Below are 25,323 nucleotides of genomic sequence, written 5' to 3'. Positions count from 1 at the left end.
CCTGACCCTCTCTGTGACACTGAGCTGATTAACACATTCAAACTCTAGTCCTGTAGGGTTTTTATTTTATTTTATTGTAAAGATGCTGTCCTGTAGGTTTTTATTCTTGGCAAGACACTCATAGTTTTCCAACCTTAATCTCTTCACCAAGCTCATTAGACGTAATGATTGGAAGACTGGTACTCAGAAAGTCCCAAAGTATCTGCCTATAGTCTGTGGTCCAGTTCACACTCGATTTCTTTCTCTCCCTCTGAAAGAGGAGCTTGGGCTTCACATGTACATACAGATCAGGGTCATCTGAAGGGCCAGGGTTTGGTGGCTTTGCTGTTGAGTAGGCATGATATACTGGTACTAAGATGGAAGTATTTACCCTAGAGGAAACAGGGGCCCTGCCCCCATGCAACCATATGGGAAGAAATGTTCAGAAACTAGCTTATTAATTCCTTCTGATGCATACCCAGTAGTGGGCTGGTTGGGCCATATGGCAGGTCTGAGTGGTTTTTGGTTTTTTGTTCTTTTATATTTTTTGAGCTTCCATACTATTTTCTTTGTCAGCTCACCCACTGATGGACAATTCGTTTGGTTCATTATCTTAGCTAGTTTGGTGCTGCAATAAACATGGAAGTGCAGATGTCTCTTTGACATACTGATTTCAGTTCCTTTGGATGAATGCCAAGTAGTGGAATAGTTGGATGGTATGGTTGTTCTATTTACAATTTTTTAAGGAATTCCTGTTTCTCATAATGGCTGCACCAATTTACATTCCCACCAACAATGTACAAGGGTTTCTATTTCTTCACATACATGGTAGTGAACCAGAACAAATTAGGGACCATGGGAGTGGGAACAAATAGCCAGGAGCTATGCAAAATATTGCATTAATAAGCATCTTGAAAAGGAATATGTGTTCATTTTTCTTTTAGATTCCTACTTCCCCACTAGATTGTAGCAGGTAGTAGAAAAATAGTGCCTTTAATCTTACCCTAATGATTTGCCCCAAATTCTGTATAAACACATCATGGATAAAGTATCTCAAGGAAGAAAACTCTGGTAAAACTCATCCTTTGATTAAAAGGGATTCTTGTTAAAGGGGAGCAGACAACTATGTTACAAGGAACCAGACTGAGTACAATGGCTAAATTTAATGTTTCTAGACCCAACTCATATCTTTCAATTTGGTAATTACAGGAATTATGGCATTCACTGGATGCTCAGAACAAAATAAATAAATAAATCTTATCCAATAATGTTTAAACCAAATCCCTTGCCCTACTTAGCTTTAATAAATATGCCCCTGATGTAAAAGTGGTATAATTCAGTGTTCACACTGTCCACACTCAGCCTTTGGAGTAAGGCTTCTCTTTTGGTTTGCTTGCTGAACAAAATTCTGCTAATCTCTTACCTGTGTCTCAGCTTGAAATTCTTTTCTGGGTCAGAGACAAGGATCTATCTGGGTTACACAGCAGTTGTCTCTTTGTTGGGAAACTCCTTGAATCCTAACTGAGCCCAGTGACACTACATTTGTTTTGGTTTCCATTTTGTTTTTGTTTTTTTGTTTGTTTGTTGTCTGTCATGGGGCTTGAACTTGGGGCCCAAGCCTAGCACTCTATCACTTTGAGCCACAATGCCACTTCTGGTTTTCTGGTGGTTAATTAGAGATAGAGGCTTATGGACTTTCCTGCCCAGGGTGGCCTTGAACCATGATCCTCAGATCTCAGCCTCCTGAGTAGCTAAGGAATGAACTGCCAGCACCCAGATGTTCCATCTTTTTCATAATGGTCATTCTAATTGGAGTGAGAGGATATATTTCTTTGTGGTTTAGATATGCATTTCCCTGATGATGAGTAATGTCGAATATTTATCGTATACCTATTGCCATTTTCATGTCTATCTAATCAAGACCTTTGCTCATTTCTGCTGAATTGTGAATGTCCTTGCCACAAAGATGGAATGCATTTTTGAAGTAATAGGTCTGATTAATATGCTGACTTGATCATTACACAATATGAACATGTATAGAGGCATCACGCTGGGCCTCATAAATATGTACAACTATGATGTGTCAAATAGAAATTTGGGAGAGAAAACAGATGAGAGTTATCACAGAGGGATGTACTTAGTCCCAGCAGGGAATTAAGTCTGAGAGAGAGAGTGAGAAAGAGAGAGAGAGAAAGAAAGGAGAGGGAGAGAAAGAGGGAGACAGAGAAAAAAGAGAGAGAGGAGAGAGATAGGGAGAGAGAGCCTACATTCAAGACACTAGACACAGTTATAAAAAGAAAAGGTTTCCACTCCACAAAGGCAGTTGTGATCTTATCTAAAAGCCCACTAGCATCCTGAGTTTCCAGGAAATTCACCAACACAGTTTACAATGATGCCATTCAGGATGCAGGCACAGGACGAGAAGAATCCATCGAGAGGATGAAAAACAACCGAACAAGAACCTAGCAACTCCCAGGAAAATGATTGAATAATGTTTGAAACATAGCATTTGAGAAAAGATTAGGTGGAAAACAAGAGAAAATACCAGAACAATAATGCCAATGCTGGAGTTTATTCAAGAAAGAAAAACAGTTCTGAGTAGAAAAAAAACACATAGATCATGCTTATAAGCTAATAGAAAAAATGTAACTGAGCTTAGTATGGTAGAGCACATCTGTAATCTCAGCACTTATGAGTAAAGCTGAAGCAAGAGGGGTGGTAGATCCAGGCCAGAAAAGGGGCAACAGTGGCCCACACCTGTATTCCTAGCCACTAAGATGCCTGACATAGATGGGTCGCCCCACCCCCCAAGCTCTCCCCTGGGCAGGAAGGGAGACACTATCACAAAAATTGCCAGCAGAAAATAGGGATGGAATTATAAGTCAGGAGTTAAAAGTCCCTGCCTAATAAATTAGATATCTATGCGGGGTCTTAATGGATGAACCAATGTATTGTTAAGTGAGAACACTGAACACATAGTATACTGAAATTTAAGTGAAAACAAAGGAAAAGAAAGCCCATAGCTACATTCACATGTTTGTGTGTATGGCCCCAGAGAAAGACTTAAAGTGGAGCATGCAAAGCTGCTAACATCAAGAGGGTGTGTGTGTATGTGTGTGTGTGTGTCTGTGTCTGTGTGTGTGTGTACATATGGTACAGTGAGAATGAGAGTGGAGGTAGGAAGTGTGCTAGGAATCGTTAAATTGTTAAATTAGGAAAAAAAAAACCCTAAAGTTACAATTCCAGCTCGAGTTCAGAAAGTCTAGCACTTCCTGAGAAAGTCTGTGACTCAATCACAGAAAGAGAGAAATCATCCAAAGCAAACACTTCTGCTAAGGGAGCCTTCAGCCCGGTAGTAGAGTGTGTGGTTAACATGCATGAGGCTTTGGGTTCAATGCTCAGCACCGAAAACCAAAACCCAGCAAACAAAAAAACCTTCTGCTCATTAAAAGATAACATTTAGAAAAGACAAGCCGCAGACTGGGAAGAATTTTCACCATATGTTTATCTGATAAAGGGCTTCTATTCAGAATATATAAAAATATAAACCAACAATTATAAGATAAACAACCCAATTATAAGAAGAGTCAAAATTTAAAGATACTTCATGAAATAACATATGCAAATGTCTCTCACATGAAAAGATGCTTAACGTGGCCAGTTGTCGGGAAAATGTGAGTTATGAACCACAGTGATAATGCTGCTCTGTGCCAAACAAAATGTCTAAAATTAAAGACCAACAGCCTCACACTGAGGAAAGAAAGGGAAACTATTAGGGAGGCAGGGATAGAAAATGGTAGACATAACACATGGCAGCCAACATGTGGCCCGCCATAGCGCCCACATAGTTCCCATAGTGCCTCAGACTCCTGCTCAATATCATGCCTTGGTTTCCCATAATTCTTTGGGTTCCCACTCAAAATCCTATACCAGTAGTAAAGTAATGCCTTATATACAACTGGACATAACCAATTTGATTGACTTCTATCCTTGTGTCCTGAGAAAGGACAAAAGAGAGCCAGGCAGCCTGTCCACAAGCCATCAGCCCAAATCCTGCAAAAGGAAGGACACTCAGGTTAGGAGACATGAGAGGTGGCTGTCACTGTAACAACTGCCCTCTGAGAAGACCACAACAGACTCTCCAGTACCAATAACCTGTACTCAGTACTTTGCCTTCAATAAACTTGCTGCTTTACTCTCCTTCACTGTTCCTCTACCTAATTCTTCACCTGGTAGAGAAACATGTTGGAGACAAGTTAGAGCAACAGAACTCAACACACTGCTGGTAGGAGGGGTCAATGGTACAGCTGTATCAGAAAACACACCATAAAACAATGCGGGCACCTAGCCAATGACTCAACGATCACCCAAACAAGAAAAGAAAATACGGCCCCACAATGAATTGTACAAGAACATTCATAGCAGCATTTTTTGCAATTACCAGAAACTAGAAAAACTATGAGCTACCTCAATGGGTAAATAAGTAACAGAATGAGTTCTGGTTTTCGATTGGAAAGCTACTCCTCAATAAGAAGCAATGGATAACTGATATATAGCACACAGTTCATCGTCCAACACCCGACCTTACACAAGGTGACCTCTAAGGTCGAAGGCCAGCACTCCTATGGGCAAGGCTCCCTTGGCAGTGATGGTTGCTTAGGGAACAGGGAGACCTGATTTAGGATGTCCCTAATTCTGGTGATGGATTTTCTCCATATTTACTGAAGCTCTTGGGATCTTCCACTTCATATTTTATAAATTTTACATCAATTCGATCATTTTAGGAAGGAGTCAAAGAGAGAGCATGTGAAAGGGGCTGAAGTTGATGGGGTACATTATATACATGCATGTGTGTCACAGTGAAACCACCCTTTGTACAACTTATGTATGCTAATTTTAGAAAAACTGGATTTTAAAAAATGTTTTACTTCAATTGAAACAAAACAGCCCACCACAAAGGTCACATTTAGATTCATTGCAGCCAAAGGGATGCCAGGGAGAAGAGAGCCCCATTACTAGCCAGAAGTCAATGGCTTACTTCTGTAATTCTAGCTACACAAGAGGCTGAGATCTGAGGATCTTGGTTCAAAGTCAGCCTAGTCAGGAAAATCCCATGAGACTCTTACCTCCAGTTAACCACCAGAAAAACAGAAGTGGAGCTATGTCACTAGCCAGGAGCAAAAAAGCTCAGGGACAGCACCCAGGTCCTGAGTTCAAGCCTCAGAACTGGCACACACACACACACACACACACACACACACACACACACACACACACACACACACACACACACACACACACACACTACTTTCCTTATCAGTCATGTGGGATTTCTGTTTCTGGTAACTTTGTCCAGCCAAGAGTTAGGGTACCCCCAGAGCCCTCCCCTTCCCACCCTGAAGACTCAGTAGCCTGCATGTGAGTCTCAGCCACATGTCCCCACTGCTAGCTGGCTGCCTGACCACAATGTACTCAGAAATGGCCTGTTTGCATCCAAGTGGTCCTTGTTCATTTTATATCAGGTAGAGGAGTGTGGAGCTCAACCCCTAAGCCCAACCCCACGGACCTCAACCCCTCAGCCTCATGGTCCCTATCACATTCCCCGTAGTGCTGGGAATTATAACCTGGGTCTCAAGGATTATGCATGCAAGTATAGATGCAAGTGATTTTTCTCTATTTTTTTTTCATTTTCTCTTGTCTCCTTCCCATGTTCCTCTGGCCTCTCCATGTCTTGTTCCCTACTCCAAAATCTTTTTCTTTCTTGGTCTCCAAAGCAGACAAGATAGGAAGGGCTTGGCCGTGGACAGTGGGCTAGGAAGGTGACCCCAGATAGCAGGATGAGGGCTAGGCAGCAAGACCAGGAAAGGGATTGTTGCTGTGCCCTTACTAGGCCACCAGTTCATTCTGAGGGTTCTTGGCCCTTAGAAGGTCCTACCAAGGGAAAGAGGTTCACACATCTACCTCTACCCCTCCGTGTTTGGAGCTACTAGCTCACCAGCCCTTCTATATGTCCAATGGACAGAGACACAGGAATATGAGACACTGGAAGCTGCAGACACCAGCCCACCAAGCAATCAGCAGCCAGGAACCCTGACTGGCCCATAGATGATGCCTTTGCCAAGCTACTCCTCTTCCTCCTCCTCCTCTTTTTCCTCTACCCCCTCTTCCACTTCTTCCCCCACCCCTCTTCCTTCTCTCTCCCTCCCTCTCTCCTCACAGTGTCAGAGCCATGGTCTGGGCCTGAACTCAGGAATCTTTAGACCCCGGGTCTGTGCCCTTGAAAGTTACAGCCAAGGTCATATTTCTAAACTCAGCCTCTTCATTTTCTAATACATCAAGTTCCATGGAAACTCTGAGTGTTTTTCCTACCTCACAAGAGATCCTCCATCATCATTTCTGATGGAGAACAATCACTGCTAGCCCAAGCCTGTAAGCAGTGGAACCTCCCTATTGGCTGAGCATGGTGCCTCTGTTCTTCCTGGCAGACCAAGAATATCCAAGTTAATTGGTCACCAGGGGAAGACTAGGCTGCAGAAGGTAATAAAACATATTGACACTGGTAAGAGTTAATTAAAGCTTTTACAAGACTTCATTCAAGGAGGGCCATTGAGTTCAGGCCAAACCCCAAAGCACAGAGAAATTAATGAAATTCACGCTCTCTCCCAAATCTATTTCAGTACTAATAAGCCATCCACAATTAGCACATTTACTCTTCCTTTAATGACTTCATTTATAAAAGCAGAGTATAAAATCTGTTGTCCCTCAGTCTTCAGAAAAAGGCAATGGTATTTTCTTTTTTCCAAAACATTTTTGCTTTGGGCAGGTGAGAAACAGATTGGGAGGGAAGGAAGGGATGACATAGTCCAAAAAGGAATGTACTCATTACCTGACCTGTGTAACTGTATTCCCTTTGTACATCACCTTGATAACAATTTTTAAAATATTTTTAAAAATAGACTGGGCAAAGAACAGTTACCAAATGCAGCAGTTTGAAGTATTCTAATTATACATCTCTCTCTAAAATCCCATCCCCTGACTGGACAACAGGGCAGGTGACACATTGGTAGAAGAGGCCATAGAGAAGACCCTAAGTGACCTCAGCCAGCCACTAAGAAAATGCCACCTGGGAGGAAAACGTATCAAGCACAATGTGCTAATGGGGTTCCAGCCCTGCAGCCTGCTGACCACCTGGGCAAGGGATGGGGGGGTAGCCTTTCTCAGGGACAAACATGACATCTTCAGGCCAGAAGCTTGTGTCCAGTCTTATTCCAAAAGAAAGTCCAAACCTGGCTCCCACATCAAGTCTTCCAGTCATTTCAGGGATACCAAACTATAAACATGGTCTTTCTTGGGTGCTGAAAAATACCTTCTCAGATCTGTGGAATCAGATTCCAGGGTGGGGGTGGAGGGCTGCCCATGGGCATCAATGAGCCTTCCCCCAGGGTGGGATTCAAATGTACAGTAGAAATCACTGACTCACATGGTTCCTCAGAGTTGTATTTGAGTGGAGTGGAATCACCAGAGCAGGTGGAGTGGGGAATCCAAGCAGGTGGTGAAACCCGAGTCAAGCAGATTGGGCAGAGTGAGCCATGTGCCACAGGGACTCAACTCTGGAGCAGGGACTCAACTCTGGAGGAAAAGCAGCTTCCTCTGAAATGCGCCGTAACAACAAAATGCGCCTTACAGCAAATAGAGAATTAAGATCTGAGGGATGGGTACCAGAGTGTTTGCTGAACAATTCTTTCAACTGAAAGAGTGTGAACATTTTTTAATCATAAAATGTTGTAGGAAGAAACCAAATGAAGAACGGAGTTGGGTGGGCGGCCCTCTCCACCCTGGTCTTGGGGGGTGGGGAGGGGTGTCATTGGATATTAGATGACAGCTGATTCCCTGCCCACCTGAGCCAGCCAACCACAGAACTCCCAGAACAGATCATCTCCATATTGGGAAGGCCACAAAGAACAGAAAGGGCTCTGAAATCCATCCTAAACTCAACCCTTTAGAGAGAGGTTGTGCTCAAGAGGGATCAACCACAGCCCTGACATCAATCTAGAAATTTTATTTAAAAGCTACAGAAACTAATGACAGGAAGCATGCTGGTACATCTATTTATCCTCAGTTCCTTGTCAGCATCCAGACAAATGAATGATACCCAAGAGTTACCAGCACCTGCAGGAAGATGCACTGGGCGCGTAATTAACACCCAGATAATAAATGGGTCCTCACACACCGAAGGGGGCTGAAGCAAAAAAAAAAGCCATCTTTGCACATGTAAATCAGCCATCATTCTGTGACAATCCAGGAAGGGACCATGGAGGGAAGGTAGAAGAGAGCCCCAGGACATATGTGCTATGTGGGCAGTGTACAGGGTACTGTGATCTCCCAGGGAGCTTTTAAATGCTTGTTCCCAAGTCCCACAGCCAGAGCGCATGGGGGTCTCAGAGGAAATGAGAACCTGAATCTTATGGTGTCTGCAGAGCCATTCTGATGCAGTCACTGTGAGAACCAAAAGGCCCACCAGGAGAGCGATCTAGGCCCCAAGCCAGAGCTCTTGGGGTCCTGCTCACCTCCCATGGTTCCAGAACTCACTGGTAAAGCATCACTGAAAGGAGGAGCCATCCAGATCTCTCAGCCCCAGGCCAGCACCTTCCTCGCCACCCTGTAAGGTCTCTGAGTGGCTGAGTCCAGCTGCCCGTGGCCAAACATGCTCCTGGACCATCCTGCTTAGGCTGCCAGCCCTGCCTCTCTCACCCTCTCACTCCTCCACCAGGGCGTTCTGTTATGAAATAAGCAAGGACCAGCTGGTTACAACAGGCCAATTCTGTGGGCACTCAATTAAACAAAAGTGAGGGAAGCCCACAGCTGTGGTCTTAGCCTGATGATTGAGCTGCTGGCTGCAGGGGAGGTGTCCAGAGACTAATGCAAGGCTGCTGGATCCCTGGAAAGTTCCCTAAGCAACAATAAGGATGTGAATCATTGTGTGGGAGGACAAGGCAGGAAGCTAGGACAGCCAGCTTGAAAGAATGTCAAGTGAACCCATCCCTCAGTTCTAGCAATCCAGAACTGAGTCTCCATGTAGGAGAACATTATGCTTCCTGCAGGGGGGGTGGGAGCAGTTGGGACTACAAAGCATGAAGAAAAGAGGGAGCCAGGAAATGGGTCCTGTTCTGTGGATAGAAGGTATTGGTTTTTGCTTTGGTGATCAAGTTAAGCAAGGAGCCATTCTGTGTGGTCAGGAGTCTTCAAGGGTTCCAAGCAGGGAGTTCTCTGACCTGCGTGGCAGAGTCATCAAGAGCTGGAAACTCTTTCTGTTGACCTGCTAGATTTAGTAGTCAAAATTATGGGGAGCCCAGCCAAAATGAATGTCAGAAAGTGAATAATTTTTAGTGTAAATATATCCCACGCATCATTTAGGACATAAGCAAAAAAGTAGGAAAATGTAGCCAAGTATGTGGTGCATACCTATAGTGCCAATTACTCAGAAGCTTGAGGCAGAAGAATTAGCCTAGGAGTTCAAGGACAGCCTGTGCAACATGGTAAGAAACTGACACCCCACGCAGACCCCCAAAGAAAAAGAGAGGAACAGGAGGAAAAAGAGGAGATGGAGAAAGAAGAGGCCATTTCTTAGGCCACATCGCCACCTTGTGGATAAAAGTGTCCTTATGGGCTCCAAATCTCTGGTGAAGTATTGGAATTGCATGGGGTTGTTGTTGTTGTTTGTTGTTGCTGCTGCTGCATTATATTAAAAAACATTTTTATTATCTTTAAGTAGTTGTATAAATTGTTTGCCATTCAACAAATCAGTTTATAAGCATAATGTATCTTGATTGATACCTTTAGAGAAATAGACAAACCCCTACTAATCAGATAACCACTTTTAACTTTCAAAAGTAAAGTACAAGCTGGACACTGGTACCTTCACCTATAATCTTTGTTATTCAAGAGGCTGAAATCTGAGGATCAAGGTTCAAAGCAAGCATAGGCAGGAAAGTTTGTGCCTCTTATCTCTACAAAAGAAAAAAGAAGAAAAAAGGAAAAAAGGAAAAAAAGTGGAGCTGTGGTTCAAGTGGCAGAGTGCTAGCCTTGAGAAAAAAAAAATCTCAGGGGCAGTGCCCAGGCCCTGAGTTCAAGGGAACTGAAAGCTAGCTCAACACACCACTGATGTCAATTGTCAATCTGGTACCTTCCCCTGAGGTTTTGATCAGCACTGCCTGCCCAGTTAATAACAGCATGCTACACATTCAAAACTTGGTGGGAGCCAGGTGCCAGTGGCTCACCCTGTAATCCTAGCTACTCAGGAAGCTGAGCTCTGAGGATCACAGTTCAAAGCCAGCCCGGGCAGGAAAGTTCATGAGACTTTTATCTCCAATAAACCACTAGAAAACTGGAAGTGGTGCTGTGGCTCAAGCGGTAGAGTGCTCACCTTGAGCTGAAGAGTGCACGGACGGCGCTCAAGCAGAGCTCAAGTCCCATGATTGACAAAAAAAAAAACTTGGTAGGAGTACATCGTAAGTGGTCTCACCCCAAATAAGTAATGAGAGGGATATATATGCAAACTTGTTCAAATTAGCCATGTTACAAAGTACAACTGTCAAAAAAAAAGCATGATGCACACCATAAATACATACCACCTTTATTTTTCAATTAAAGTACACTTTAAAGGGGGAGGGGTGAGAAATACTTTTAGAATACGACTTGGATCACAACACTTTGGAGGTAGAGACAGGAGACTAGTGAATTTGAGGCCAGCCTGAGCTACAGAAATCTATGGTTCACATCTGTATCACAGCTGTAATTCCAGCTATTTAGGAAGCCAAGGTCTCAGTATCAAGGTTTAAAGCCAGCCTGGGCAGGAAAGTCTGTGAGACTTATGTCCAATTAACCAGCCAACTGCCTAAAGTGGAGCTGTCACTCAAGTAGTAGAGTACCATCCCTGAGCAAAAAACCTAAGGGGCAGTGCCCAGACCCTGAATTCAGGGCCTATCTCTCCATGTGTTCTCAGAACCCCAGGCCTACATCCCTTACCAGTTCTGAGCCCCAGCCCTTCCCTCATCTCTGTGACTCCCCACTTGTTCTACACAAGGGACCTCAAACCCGAGCTCTAGACAGAGGTGCTCAGGAGAGAAGTGTCTGCATTCATCATTGTAAGTAGACATGGGTGTTTGCACACTTCACCTGCCTTCTGAGAAATCCTGCATCAAAACACTGCTTTGTTTCCTTTACCTCCCCATTCTTGTCCATGTTATAGAAGGGAACTTTCAGGTGCACACATCTTAAACTGCACACCCTTTGGGCAATGCCAATCCAATTATAAAAAATGACAACAAAACCACTCCATGTCATTGCTTCCCTCTATGAGCCATCCATCTGCCTAAGTGAGAATTTAAGAGGTAAACATGGACTTCATTTCCCCTTTACCTTCTTCCTTTTCCTTTTAGTTTATTTTCCTTTTCTACCTTTTTTACCTTCTATTTATGTATGTATGTATGTATGTATGTATTTATGTATTTATTTATTTTGCACAAGTACAGGCGCCTGGGCACCATCCCTTAGCTTTTTCACTCAAGGCTGCTACTCTACCACTTGAGCCACAACTCCACTTCCAGCTTTTTGGTGATTAGTTGGAGATAAGAGGCTCATAGACTTTCCTACCTAAGCTGGCTTTGAACCTTGATTCTCAGATCTCAGTCTCCAGAGCAGCTAAGATTATAGGGGTGAGCCACTGGCACATGGCTTTTCTTTAGTTTTCTGAAACAAAAGAACTGTAGTTGCAAGAAGTCAAATCAAATGGCCTTCCTCACACTTCACAGTCCATATCAGCAAACTCATCCTCTGTGGCCTCTGGAGCGCAAAGGGCTGCAGACTAGGAGCTGCAAGGAAAGGTGTGGACAGACTCCTTCCCAGTTTCCTGGTACTTCCTGAAACCAAAGGATGTTGATTGCTTCTGGTCATATGGGGAGGGACCTGGAGAAGCCTGGCAGGAAAGGCTCACAGTCCCTAGAGGCTGCCAAGGGAGCATGAGTATCATTATGATCATTCTTGTGATCATTATTAGTGTCACTTATACACTCATGGGTTAGAGACATCTGATATACTTCACTCCCTCTAGTTGTTATTCTTGATGGGATGAAATGATCCCTTACCTCTTCTGATGGTCACTGGGGAGAGGAGAGGTCCCTGGCTCATGTCATGCATTTGCAGTGCTGGCTTGGAATTAGTCATGTCTTGAATAGCCTTGCCTCCTTACTGAGTGCATTGTCACCTAAGTGACCTTTTTTCTGTGGCCTCTTCAGTGGAGAGGGTCAAGGAATATTTTCCCTACTTTGGTAAATATGGCAGCACTCTATACTGTGGCTCCCATACCTCCGGCCCCAGATCTTTTCTCCCCTGGTTGGAAGCTGGGTCCTGTAACTTGCTTCGAACTGACAACATAAAGTGAAGGTGACAAGAGATCCCTTCTGCAATATCATCCTCTAAGATTGTAACCCATTTTCCTAGAATTCTATTTCCCCGGCTGGCTTTAAAGAAGCAAGCAGCCACATTGCAAAGTCCCATGAGGCTAGGAACTGAAGTAGCCTCCAGCCACCAGCCAGTAAGGAACTGGACACTTGGTTTGACAGTCCTCAGGGGACTACCATTTGCCAGCAAAGAGCTTGAAAGTGGAGGTTTCCTTGTGAGCCTGTGAAAGATGCAGACTGATGAGGCCCTGAGCAGCAGACATGGCCCAGTCAGGCTCAGTCCCTCTGAGATAAAAGGTGCCTGTGGTTTCAGCTGCTAAATGTATGGTTCTTCAGGCTAAGGAGCAATAGAAAACAGACAGAAAACAACACACATCTGTGGAATTTCTTTTCAGGTTCCAAAAGTGATGGGGGTAGAATGGCAACAGGCCAACTAACACAGAAGGCAGGGTCTGCCCAGAGATATACAGACGATACTGCTGTCTAGACCCGCTGCATGAACTACAGAAGAATTAATGGAGGAGATTGAGATCTGACTACCTCAGCTGAACCTCCCTGGTTTTCATCCTGTGACAAGGCAGCACAGATCTCCCTAGAGACCCACCCAGAGGGGAAAAAGAACCCCAACCATCCTATCACTGCCAAGCTCTGGGATTCCAGAACCCTTCACCTTGGAGAGTGTTTCCTGCCAACCTGAGTGGGAGTGAGGATTCCAGCTACTTGGGCTGAGCCTTGGAAGTCCCAGATCTTCAGGATCTGGAAAAATCACACTGGGCAGCTTCATAGCCCACTAAGGTGAGGCCACATACACTGAGGAGAAAGAGTGTGCCTTGGCTTGACCACCCCAGGAGTTCCTGGCCTGCCCCTCATCCCTCCCACATCCACTCACATCCTGGGGACAAGGTTTCTTCTGCAGGATCTCTGCTTCATGACCAGTGAGTACACAAAGCCACATGTCATACATGGCCAAACAATGACCAAGGTCATCACCAGGTAGATTGATCACAGAGGTCAGACCAGCGCTGGTATCCATGAGAAAAGAGGGAGGAATAACAGAATAGGTTACATAAGTGTCCCCCAAATCTGAGAGGCCAATGAACTTCCTGAACCAAGGTGTGAGAAGAGTCCTATGTCCTAGCCAGAGTTTGAGATGGGGCCAAAGAATGTGTTTCTTAAGCTCCAGGAAAAAAAGCTAATTCTGCTGGCCCAAGGACTACACTTGGGTTACAAGAGGTTAAAAGAGAGAGTGGGTTAAATGAGTGAGTGGGTTCATTAATGAATTAATGCTTGAGACTCAGTACAGAGCCCACTACTCCTGCAGTATACACAGAAATATGCACCTAACACACATAAACATGTATAGAACCACAAACACATGTACAACCACAAATGTGCGCTTAACATTCCCATAATGCTCAGATGCACAGAGAGAACTATATAAATACACAAATGCAAAGATACAACAATATACACTTGCAAACCCAGAGACAACCCATATATATTGGTACAGGTTCTTCAAAGCTAGGGTGCTCAGCTAGGTGATTCTTAATCACTGAGTGCCTGGTATTTAAGCACTCAATCTCTGTTAATACCCAGTAACAGGCCACTGGCTGATCTCAAAGTAAGAGTGGTCATCTGAGAAAGATGACAAGACCTTTCTCCAAAATACTAATGGCCTTCACTCTGGCTCAGAAACCAGAAATTTCACTGGATGGTTCTGGTACCCATTTGTGAGACAGATTCAAGCTAAAACTCCACTGGTCACCTGATAATCCATTTTCTGTTTGAGATCTTCTGTGTCATGTCAGGGAAGAGCCAGTGTACAGGAGACTTCAAAAGACCTTGCTGAAAGTCCCTGTTGCTGAGCCTATGTAGCCTTTACTGCTGCCACCGTGGCCACTTTGCAACCCCACCAGGTATCACTGGATCACTGGGTTGGCTGGTATCCACAAAGCAGACCTCCCTATCCACTCTGTTTTTAAAATCCTCTCTAGGAAGAGAGGTCATACTGTGGTGAGTTGGGACACAAATCTCTTTGTTCCCCTTCCCCTTTCAGAGACGTTTCCACAGCATCTCTTCAGTAAATTTCCTTGTCGATAATTTTCTATTTATCTTACTTCCACGGCCTATATGATCCAGCCAAACCACTGGCCACAGCCCATTCATTGGTGTATAAGTATGTCTATGGCCATTTTCCTTTCAAGTGTACTACCAGGTACACTGCCTGGAGATGACAGCTCTTGACTCCTATCCCAGGAAGAGACTATTCCAGAAAGTGGCTATCCCTGAAAGAGGATATAATGTTGCAACTACCCACTCTTGAGTGGTGTCTGCCTGTCATACAGAACCTCTATCTATAGACCACTTTTGTCTCTTCCTCTGTCACCTGATGGTTGGAAAGCCCCATGAGATAGATGTAGGAGAGCACGTGTGAACACCGTGGCATGTTCTGTGCCCACTCAGCTACCCAACTGAATGGCTGCTATTCCCATAGTACAGAAGAAGAACAATTACAGAGTTCTCAATGATGCTAAGGCTCCCCTCACAAATTATTTACCACAGTGGTGAAAGGTCTATCTTCGTAGATACTCCCACGGTGGGTTGAGTAAGTCTTTTTTTATTGTCAAGGTGAGGTACAGAGGGGTTACAGTTATGTAAGTAAGGTAATAAGTACATTTCTTGTCAAATTTGTTATCTCTTCCCTCATTTTTCTCCTACGTTCCCTCCCTTGGGTAAGTCTTAAATAACAAATTCACTCTAACATTTCAATCTGCCTAAATTCTGGTTGGATTTACTTTCTACCCTGTGATAAATAAACGTCTCATCAATAAATCCAGAGTTACTTCTTGCTGACTAAATCCAATTAGCACAATGCCATTAATGGCCCCTTAATGTAATGGACCATTGTAAGGTCCTAAGGAAAGGAAAGCGACCAAGATTCCCCCAAACTAAGTCAGATGCAGGGCTGCAGAGCTGATAGGCCCTGAGGAAGGAGTCACGGTACAACTCCAGGCTTTGCCAGATGAAAGCCATGGCTTTCTACATTAAACCAAATCAAGTCCAGCACTTCCACCTTTTGGTCCATGTGTCAACAAAATTTACCAATCAAACTCTTCCTAACCCCCTGAGATGAAGCATTAAGTACAGGATCTCTGCTTACTGAGCCTGTCTCAGTATGTTTAACCTGATCCAACTTTATGTTCTTCCTGCCATTATCCAAACCCCTTCCAATCCATTCCCATGAATCTTACCTGGGTTTTTGTCTGTACAAATTAGCAAAGTCATGTATTTCTTTAACTTTGAAATGCAATTCCTTGTGGACCCCCCCTTTTAGGGGCTCGCTGGGATTTGCATCTGATTATAAGCTTCGAAGCAAAGGGAGATGGTAAAGAAGACTTGAGGAGAGACAGCTCTGTCCTGCATGATGACCCCTCATACTAGGCCGTCAGAGCTTCCCTAGGAAGGCAAGGTGAATGCCCTCAGACAGAGAGTAGGAATAGCTCTTCCACCAAGGGTGAAGACAGTGATCATACTTTGCAACCAGATTCCCTGCCAGAGGAGATATGACCAATCAAAACTCATGCACGAGAAACTGCATTTGGGCAAGGGAAATCAAGTGAGTCTGCTTCTGAAAGCAGCATTTCCCCCATTTGTTTCACTGCAGCATCTCTCCCCTATGGATTGGGGTAGAATACTACACTAGGATTTTTTTTCACAGGTCTATTTCTCTTCCTCCCTCCTCCCCTCCCCAGCAAATGACAGCTGCTTGGAAACTTTTATAAAGGAAGCAGTTGCCTTTGTGGCCAATAGATCTGGAGACGAAGAGCTTCTAGTCCAAATGATTCGGCAAGAAATCATGCCCCTCCCCAGCCCCAAAGAGGCAGTCCCCACCCTGCCCTGGCCCAGGCTGTGCTCAAACTACTCTACTACACTGCCATCCTCCAGGACAACCATGTGGCTGGCCAAAGTGCTACTCGCCTTCTTCTGCCTTGCTTCCAGCACCTGTGGGAACTTAACCCCAGGTAAGAGGAATGTTTCCTGGATGCTCTCTGGGATGCTGTGGCTAAGGCTGCTGGCGGCAGCTTTAAGGTGTATCCTGGGATTCCTCCCCAGCTCTAGTCTGCCCCAGAGGATCCACAGAGGCTCTGGGTCCTGGCAGCAGCTGCTTTGGGAGGAACAAGCTTCAGGAAGGAAGAGTGTGGAGGCTGCCCCTGCTGGGATAGAGGAAGAGTCTTGTGTTGCTTCACCTCTGCATCATTTGCTCTTCTCTGCTTCTTGGCGCTGAGACAGGGGGAGAGAATGGGAGCTGGACTGCGATCAGGTCACTTCCATCTGATGGCTTATCCTTCCTGTCCGCCTACAGGCTACTGTCCTATGACTTGGTTCCAGGGACTCTAGAGATCAGATATCTGATGCCCAGAGGGGAAGGAGTTAAGAGGAAGAGGAGGACACTGCCTATTCTCTGGAAATTGAGGCAGAGGAAGGCACTGTCCAGGTTCTGGGAAACTGGAGCATAGCTAGTGTAGGTGACTCGCCTAGATGACATAGCCATGGGTGTCTACTTGAGGGAGCTGGGAATGTAAAGGCTATTCTCTCAGCTGGCCCAGCTTTTCATTATTCATACTCACTGTTCATGATCTGCATGAGCTCTGCCTTTCCTCCCCCTCCCCCCCCCATAGCCTCACCTCACAGAGTAAGGACACAGTGGTAACGATTTCATGGAGTCCTTGAGACCCGAGATGCTACCTGGGTGTTGGTGCCGTTACTCACCCTATGACCTTCCTCTTCGCTGGTGTGTGAAGTTGGGCAAAGGCCTGCCCCTGTGTCAGACCACCCAAGGCCCCATCATGGTGACAAGAGCCCTTCTGGGCTGACCTGGGCTGCTCTGCCCTCAGGCCTCCTCTCTGCCATTGAACCTGACAAGCACCCAGAGTCCACCCTCACACATGCAGAACCTGAAGGTATCACAGACCCCTGCCTACTAGCTATGGACGCTCCCGAAGACTGAGTCCTACCATCCATAAAATGGGCAATAATGGCACCCCAGCCTGCCCTGGGGAGTGTAGTTGAATGGCTCCAAGGTGATCCCATGAGTGGTATGGTGGACTGAGGGTGCTTTCAGTAACACCTACCCCTTGCTCCTAAGCCTGTACGGTCAGCCCTCATGATCACCACCACCACCACCACCACTTCCCCCAAGGCTGAATCACTGCTGAGATGCCCAGCTAGGGCCTTAGGTTTTCATTTGTATAGTGAGGTACAGAGGGACCTCAGAGGCCCCTCTGAGGGTCAAAGAGAGCCAAGAATTTGGTCCCCTCCCTATTCACCCCATGATCCTTTATAGCCATTCCCTCACTTCCTCACAACAGATTCTAGAACCTGTTGAGGGGCAAGGGGATAGCAGAGACACAGGAAGTATGTTTGGGGGCATGTGGCTTCCCAACTAAACTACACAGATATTGGGCCCTAGTCATGCTGAGCTCTTGAAAATGAAGGAAATTGCCACATTGGTCTCCTTGTCATTAGTTTAAAAAGTAACACTCTTCTTTCCCAACCTGCCCTCTTCCAGGAAGAACCCTGGCCACCATGTCACTCTGCCCCCTCTCCCTTTCCAGTTAGGCTGGCAGCAGCCCATCTGCCTGAGACCTGTGGCCAGGAGCCACCTGCAGCAAGGGCTGAGGCATTGTATCAGGCCAGAGACACTCTGGGGACAAGAGGGCCTCCTTGGGGAGCCCTGGGAACTACCACTGCCTGGGTCTGGACCTGGAGAAGACTGCTCACCCACCTTCCATACCCTCTGGGTTCTTTCTTGCACACTCAGAGAGACCCTTGCTATAGCCACACTGTAATGACATTGGATAACAATTACCTGGTTGCTTCCAGTGTTTTGTGTTTGATATTCTCATCACCACCCTGAGAGATTGGTGCTGTTGTGATCCCCATTGACAGATGGAGACATGGAGGCTCAGAGAGATTAAAGCAGCCTCCCCAAGGCTGCACAGCCAATGGAGGCAGAGCTAGGATTACAATAGTGAGCATAGCCCAGTGGGGTAGGGCCTTGACTAATTCCAATAGAGACCAGGTAACCGAGCAGAGGGGTGTACAGCATATACCTCCAGGGACAAAACTGGACATTCACTGTCCACAGCCCCAGTCCTCAGGCCCCAATTCAAAACTTTAAGCTCTAGGAGATGGAGAGACAGAGCTCGAATCAATAGATCTCTCTGTCTCTTTCTCTCTCCCTGCCTCCCAAAGGCACCACAGCAGGGACCCCATGCAGGGACCATCTGCACTTAAATCTGAAACACCTGGGTCCCCTTCTTCCCACTCCCCTAAGTCTCTTCACTTGATGCTCACGTTGATCTTCATCTGTAGGACATTATTCTTCCCAGGAAGGAGATTGGCAGGTTCTACAAGTGTCCATGGATGAGCTGAGCAAAGGAATAAACAGCAGGTTTTCCAGGAGCCAGATTTGAACAGGAACCTTGGGGAGTCCTCTCAGAGTCTACCAGCCCCACTTTACCAAAAGCAGCCAGCCATGAGCAGCCAAGGAGGAATGGCAGGGCTGTCCATACTTGGCTCTTTCATAAGACCCTGGGGAACCCGACTGGAAGAAGAAGCCCTTCACATTTCTTTCCTCATCTTTTGTATAAATATGGGCTTCCACGCACCCCCGCCCGCACAGAAAGAGCAGGGAAAAGAGGAAGAAACTCAGCCTGCCCACCCTCCCTCCCTCACATGCCAGGATCCACAGCCAAAGCTCATGGGATGGCATTTACTCATAGGACAGTAAAGAATTGCACCCAGAGAACCTCAATCGACAGTACATAGGGACCATCATGCTTCAGGATGCTGGAGCCCTTTGTGCCCAACTGAGCTGAAACCCACGAGTGGGTGGATCGACCCTTGCTAGAGTGTGGCAGAACTGCTGAGGGGAAAACAGCATAGCCTCCCTACCAGTGGGGTTGCAGGGCCAAACACAAACATGGCCTCCTTGGCTGGGACAAATGAGAAGAAGCCAGACACTGACTGAACAGCAGCCTTGAGGACCAGGCTAGTCTGCCTTCTCCTAACCCCTAAAGACCACATCCTGTCCAGAGGTCCAGCTGCCTGGAAACCACATGCTGAAAATAACTGGCTTCTGACGACTGAGACTGGAAAGCAGCAATCCTATCCTTGTCCCATCCATGGCCTCTATCCTCAGCTTCCAATGCCACTATGGGGAAGCCCAGCTCATGCCTGGTGTGGGGGTAGACAGGTGATGGGTACACAGTGTGGGTGGAGGGGCCGGGATCCACATGAGCAGAGTCTGGATGCCACCTGGCACAAGGCAGGACACTTGGATTAAATGTCCGACCATCATCAATCTTCTCTGGTTCTTTTGTTTCTTCCAGATTTCTGTTCCCAGGTCCTTAACTCAGATTTGAAGCCAGAATTTCCCAAATTAATAAGGACCAATGACGCAGGAGTCCTCAAAGCAGCCAGACACAGCGCACAGAAGTTCAACAACTGCACGAATGACCTCTTCTTGTTCAAAGAGTTCCGAGTCAGCAAAGCTCTGGTACAGATGCAGGGTGGGGGTCTGGTCATTAGCTTCTCAGGGACATCCCTGAGGAGCAGAGCTATAGCACCCAACCACCTAGAGCACATCTATAGACAGAAGGCTAAAGGCAACACCAAAACCAGTGTCACCTGGAGCTGAGCACAACTTAAACCAGCAGGTTTAATTAAGGCTTCCGGGCCAGACCTCATCAGTGGAAGCAAGGAGGTGGGGGCTGTAATAGAGCTCATAGAAGTGGGCAGCCCTGCAGAGTCACTGCTTTGCAGATCAGAGATGCTCTTGCCAGGGTTCCCAGACCCCCGTTCCAGCCTCACTCCTTATAGCCCCATGTTATATTCCCCCACCACATGTGTCAAGCCATTCCTTCCCTTACAAACCCTCTGCCTCGAGCCTGCTTCGTGTCACACCCTACAGTGCTATTATTCTTCACAATGACCTCTCATACCCACTCACTACTCTCCCAGCCAGAGAGGGCCCTACAGAAAATACCAGCCTTGCTCAATTGTGTCCCCAAAATGTCCATGTGGATGATGGGAATCTAAAAGTGATGATAGGGAACCAGGAGGTGGCTCCCTGATGATCTCTGTGAACACTGAGCAGCTATCTGCAAGCATGGAAAGCTGGCTTCAGATGAATGACAAGGGGAGAGGATGGATGTGGGAGTGGCCTTCATCTAAGACTAATGGCATCACAGAACTTGTGGTAACCCTGCTAAAGGGGCTGGATCTTGCCTGAGTGAGGTGCTACCTTCTTCAGGGGCCAGTGCAATGCTCTGGACCCGAGTGTCCAAGATCCTCTGAGGATGTGACATTGCCCCTCTTTGTCTTGGTAATGTTGGGGACTTTATTCAGGTGGCATATGGTGGGAGAGACTAAAAATTAAGGAACTTTCCCACAACTATGCAGAAACCAGACATGAGAAGAGCAGGGTGCCAATGGCCCATGCCTGTAATCCTAGCTACTCAGGAGGCTGAGATCTGAGGATTGTGGTTTGAAGCCAGCCTGGGCAGAAAAGTCTGTGAGACTACTTAACTCCAATTAACCACCAACAAAGTGCTAGCTTTGAGCACAAAAGGACAGTACCCCTGTCCTGAATTCAAGCTCCAGGACTGTAGAGAGAGAGAGAAAGGAAGAAAGGGAGGGAGGGAGGAAGGGAAGGAGAGAGGAGAACTAGGTTGCTGCCATATCCAAGTGGAGAAGGTCTATTCTAGAACTCCAGTTCCCAGGCACAGGGAGGCGGAAACCAGCGAATGCTGTGCTTGGTGTGGGAACCTTGGAAACCAGGATTTGTCCCATTCCTTTAAACATCACTGTGAGGGCTGTGGGGTAGGTGCAGCTGGCAGATGGAGGGAGGGGCAAGGCTCTACCTTTGGTTGCAGGGGGTGGGGGGGAGAACAGCAACTCTCCTGAATGCAGAATTCTGAGCAAATAAACCATCCTTTCTTGGGTAGAAAGCCCTTGTCAACAGCAGTAAAGAGGGAGGGGTTGCAGTCCAGGCCCACTTCCTTCCCAGCAGCAGTTGTAGCACGTCTTAAACTTTCCTCACTCCCCAGCACCCTCCTTACTTACCACAAGATAGAAACCACTTTCAACCTGTGCTAAGTAACCAAGAAGCCTAGTCCTTTGCTTCTCTTTAGATCGCAAAAGGCCTGAAATACATGCTGATGTTGGAAGTCAGTAGAACTACGTGCAAGAAAAACAGTTCTCCTTCTCTGGACAGCTGTAACTTCCAAACCAGCCCCACCCTGAAGTGGGTAAGGTAGATGGGCTGTGGCTGCCTTCTCTGTCCCAGGCTCTTCTCCACACTCCTCCAGGCAGTGGTCACCTTTCTATGGGGAGGCTTTCAGACCTCCCTCCTAAGGTCAGACCTCCAGTATTCCCATACCACACGGGGACATGGAGCACTGAAGAAGGACTTTCTCAGAAACATATTACCTGTGCAACCTCTGTACTCTCTAAGTGGCACATCTCAAGAGAGAAATGCTATGGATTTGGGGTGGAGAGATTAGAACAAGACAAGCTTTCAAATGACTCAAAAATTATAAAATTATATATATATTTATACATATATCATGACATATATTATCCATGAAATATGACAGATCATACAACAGGATATTATATATATATATCATGTATGGCATGACATATAATGTTTTATACATATATGAATATCCATAAGAAAGCAATGTGGCAATAGTTAATAATTTTTTCAATATTTTTATTATCTTTAAGTAGTTGTACAAAAGAGTTGTCATTCAACAAAGCAGTTTATGAATACAGTACATCTTGACCAATGTAACCACTTTCAACATTCTCACCCACCCCTCCCAACCCACCCTTTCCCTCACTTTTCTTAATGTTTAGCATATGTATTGAATCTTTTTTTGCCATCTTAGTTAACAATTTATAGAGGTGAACATGTATGTTTTTAAATAGTTCTTTCAACTCTTCTATAGGTTTAGACTTTTTAAATAAAAACTGGGAGCAGGATGTGAAGCTGTAGCTCAAAGTGGTAGAGCATTAGTGTTTAGCAAAAGAGCTCAGGGATAGTGCCTAGGCCATGAATTCAAGCCCCATGACCAACACACACACACACACACACACACACACCACCACCACCACCACCACCACCAGCAGCAGCAACCTCGGAGTATTTCCTCAGCAAGAAACACACACACACACACACACACACACACACACACACACACACACACACACACACACACACACACACACACACACACACACACACACACACACACACACACACACACACACACACACACACACACACACACACACACACACACACACACACACACACACACACACACACACACAGCTCCTAGCTATCCAGGCTCAATCACAGAGCGGCCAGGAGAGCTGCCTTAGATAGCCAGGGCCTCTGTAGCAAATGGGGTATTCAGAGGAGCCTTCTCTGTTGCAGGTTCTGAACTGCTACTCTGAAGTCTGGGATGTTCCCTGGCTGCAGAGCTTCGAGGTGCCTGTTCTCTACTGTCACTGACTTCCTTCTGCCTCCTCAGCAGACTTCGGCTTCAACAGACATATGTGTGAGCTCGTCCTCACCTTCGGCTGCAGCCCAGTGCCAAGCTGTCAGAGACCCTCTCTGTCCTTTTCCCACATGGGCAGATGGAGGTGCCAGTGGGTCATACACAGTGGCTGAGATGAGAGAATGATAGCGTCTCTTGCCTAGATTAAATATATCTCATTTTCTTCTAAAATTAATTGTTCTGATGCTGTGGGTCTGGGCTTACAGGGCATTGCTAGAGTAGGGGTCAGGGTAGAGCAGATGGAGGCCAACCTGAGAGTCAGCGGGCTTCCTCACTGCCTTGACTCCATGAGAGCCCCACATCATTCTCCTGGTCTGAGTAGTAGCACAACACTGTGGGGGACCAGATATGCCACAATCTCTTGACCTTCAGTAGTTGATTAAAGTTCTGAACAAAGAGCTAGTCACCTTTCACAGGGAGTCAGGAAGCTGAAGGTAGCATTTCCAGAGTTCCCATTCTCAGAGTGGTCTGGTGAGTTTTGTTTCCTTCCTTAAAGCCCCTCTGATGCTTGTTGGTCATTAACCGCTAGATCTAAGCAGCCAGAACTAGGCAAGCTTGTCCTTGTCAAGAACAGGCAGGACGCTGATCCCCAAACTGGAAGAGCCTGCTTTCCAGGCATGTTACTTCAGTATCAGTGCCTTAGTTCTAGTTTTCCACTGCCTTTAAGGCAGGAGGGTTTGGAAGCCCTCAGTACATGAGAAGCTATACCTGGACAGGTGGGCTATGGCAGATGATAGGGACCATCCCCACAGAGCCATTTGCTTGAAGATGGCCTGGGGATAGGCAAGATATGCATGAGCCAGGGAGAAAAGACAGGCAACTGTGGGAACTGAGGGAACTGAATGCCAGGCCCTAAGCAAAGATAGGTACTGAAGTTGAGCTACAGGGAATATGGGCTTGGATCACAGAAGGGAAGCTCAGCAACTGGCTGGTGGCCAGGGCCTCTGAGCTTTATTCTGAGAAGAGGTTGGTCCTAAGAAGCCTCAGCTGCAGGTACAGGTGCTGTTCACAGGCCTCCCTGTGCCCTCTGCAAAGCACACAGCATCTCAGCACCTTGAAGCAATGCAGACTTGATAACTAGTAGGAAAAGAAATCTGAACCAAGTATGCGTGGCACCATAGCTCCTTGCTATAAATTTCACCGAGGAAGTAACCAAGGAGCAGATACCCTCTGGCTTCCTGTACCCATGGGACTTCCCATAATTCCAAATTCTCATTCCTTTCTGCTGCCCTGACTCAGCTCCTAGCCATTTAATTCAGGGACTACGATGGCAGCAACACCATTAGCTATTCTGCCACTTCTGAGGCCCCTGAACACAGCTCTTTCATAAAGACCTACAGCCAGCCAGGCAAAGGAATCACAGAGCTGCAGAGCTAGATGGACATTGGAACAGTGCTGAACAGAGCCCTGTGAGCCTTCCAAGTGATGAAGAAGCAGATGTGGGGGAGGTCCCACATTCACACCTCCCAATCCATCCTACCAGAGTACATCAAGGCCTGCCTCCCCACCTCCTTCCTCACAGGTCTGAAGTGGGTATGCACATGCCCAGGTGTGGACAGGGACACTACTCCTGCTGAGAGTAGCTGGTGAGCTCCTAGCCCTAACCAAGCCTACCTCAGTCAGGGGTCAGCCAACCCTCTAGCTGTTTTACCCCAGGAAGAATAGAAAGTATCAAAGTCTAACCCAACCTTCCAGATCTTAACAACTCACCTACACCCAAAACTTTCCCACCATCTAGGGAGAGGATTTATCCCAGCTCTTATAGCAAGGCAAACCAACCACTACAGAAGGCTCTCTACAAAGCAACTCTAAGGCCCTGAACTCCAAATGGCTTTACTTAGAATACATCACTATTTCAGTCTTCCTGATCTGTTGTATATACTCCAATAGTCCAGAAGAAAATACTGTTTCTTAAACCAGCCACCATGACAAGAGACGGAACGAGGCTGACCAGTGCATTGCCACATTGCTTTCCAGAAGCCAAGTGTGCCTCTGCCTCATCAGAGGTACATATACCAGTCCAGTCCCTGAGGACATTCTGTTCCCACTGCCACCTACAGACAGCTGCTTTACTCGCTTTCCTAACTGCCCAGAGAGAGTCTCTGAAGTCACACTCTGAAGGTCCCTTAGGAAACAATCATAAATCACAATGACAACTGAGAGAATATACTCATGTGGAGACAGTGTCAATCAGAGATAGAAGGAAACCCTATACTGCCAAACGTTTCACCTGTTCTAAGTTTATTGTCTTT

The 25,323-nt window shown here is 46.3% G+C and overlaps 1 protein-coding gene across 3 annotated transcripts; it reads left to right on the top strand.

Moving 5' to 3' along the window:
- Positions 1–13,129: 13,129 nt before the first annotated feature.
- On the top strand, positions 13,130–23,206 carry Cst7 (cystatin F). Of its 3 annotated transcripts, none has more exons than XM_070006640.1 (5): positions 13,130–13,232; positions 16,190–16,459; positions 19,832–19,998; positions 21,635–21,751; positions 22,948–23,206. In XM_070006640.1, the coding sequence occupies exons 2-5, from the start codon at positions 16,276–16,278 to the stop codon at positions 23,023–23,025; spliced, it is 546 nt and encodes a 181-aa protein (XP_069862741.1). In that variant the 5' UTR covers positions 13,130–13,232; positions 16,190–16,275; the 3' UTR covers positions 23,026–23,206. The 3 variants fall into 3 exon arrangements, with proteins under 3 accessions (XP_069862741.1, XP_069862742.1, XP_069862740.1); XM_070006641.1 differs by having other exon boundaries at positions 16,156–16,459; XM_070006639.1 differs by having other exon boundaries at positions 13,130–13,372.
- Positions 23,207–25,323: the final 2,117 nt, after the last annotated feature.

Source organism: Dipodomys merriami, unplaced genomic scaffold (genome assembly GCF_024711535.1).
Source record: "Dipodomys merriami isolate MVZ:Mamm:240054 unplaced genomic scaffold, mDipMer1.0.p SCAF_7, whole genome shotgun sequence".
Taxonomy (NCBI): domain Eukaryota; kingdom Metazoa; phylum Chordata; class Mammalia; order Rodentia; family Heteromyidae; genus Dipodomys; species Dipodomys merriami.
Note: the sequence above shows the minus strand (reverse complement) of the source record. Positions and strands in the feature narration are given on the sequence as shown.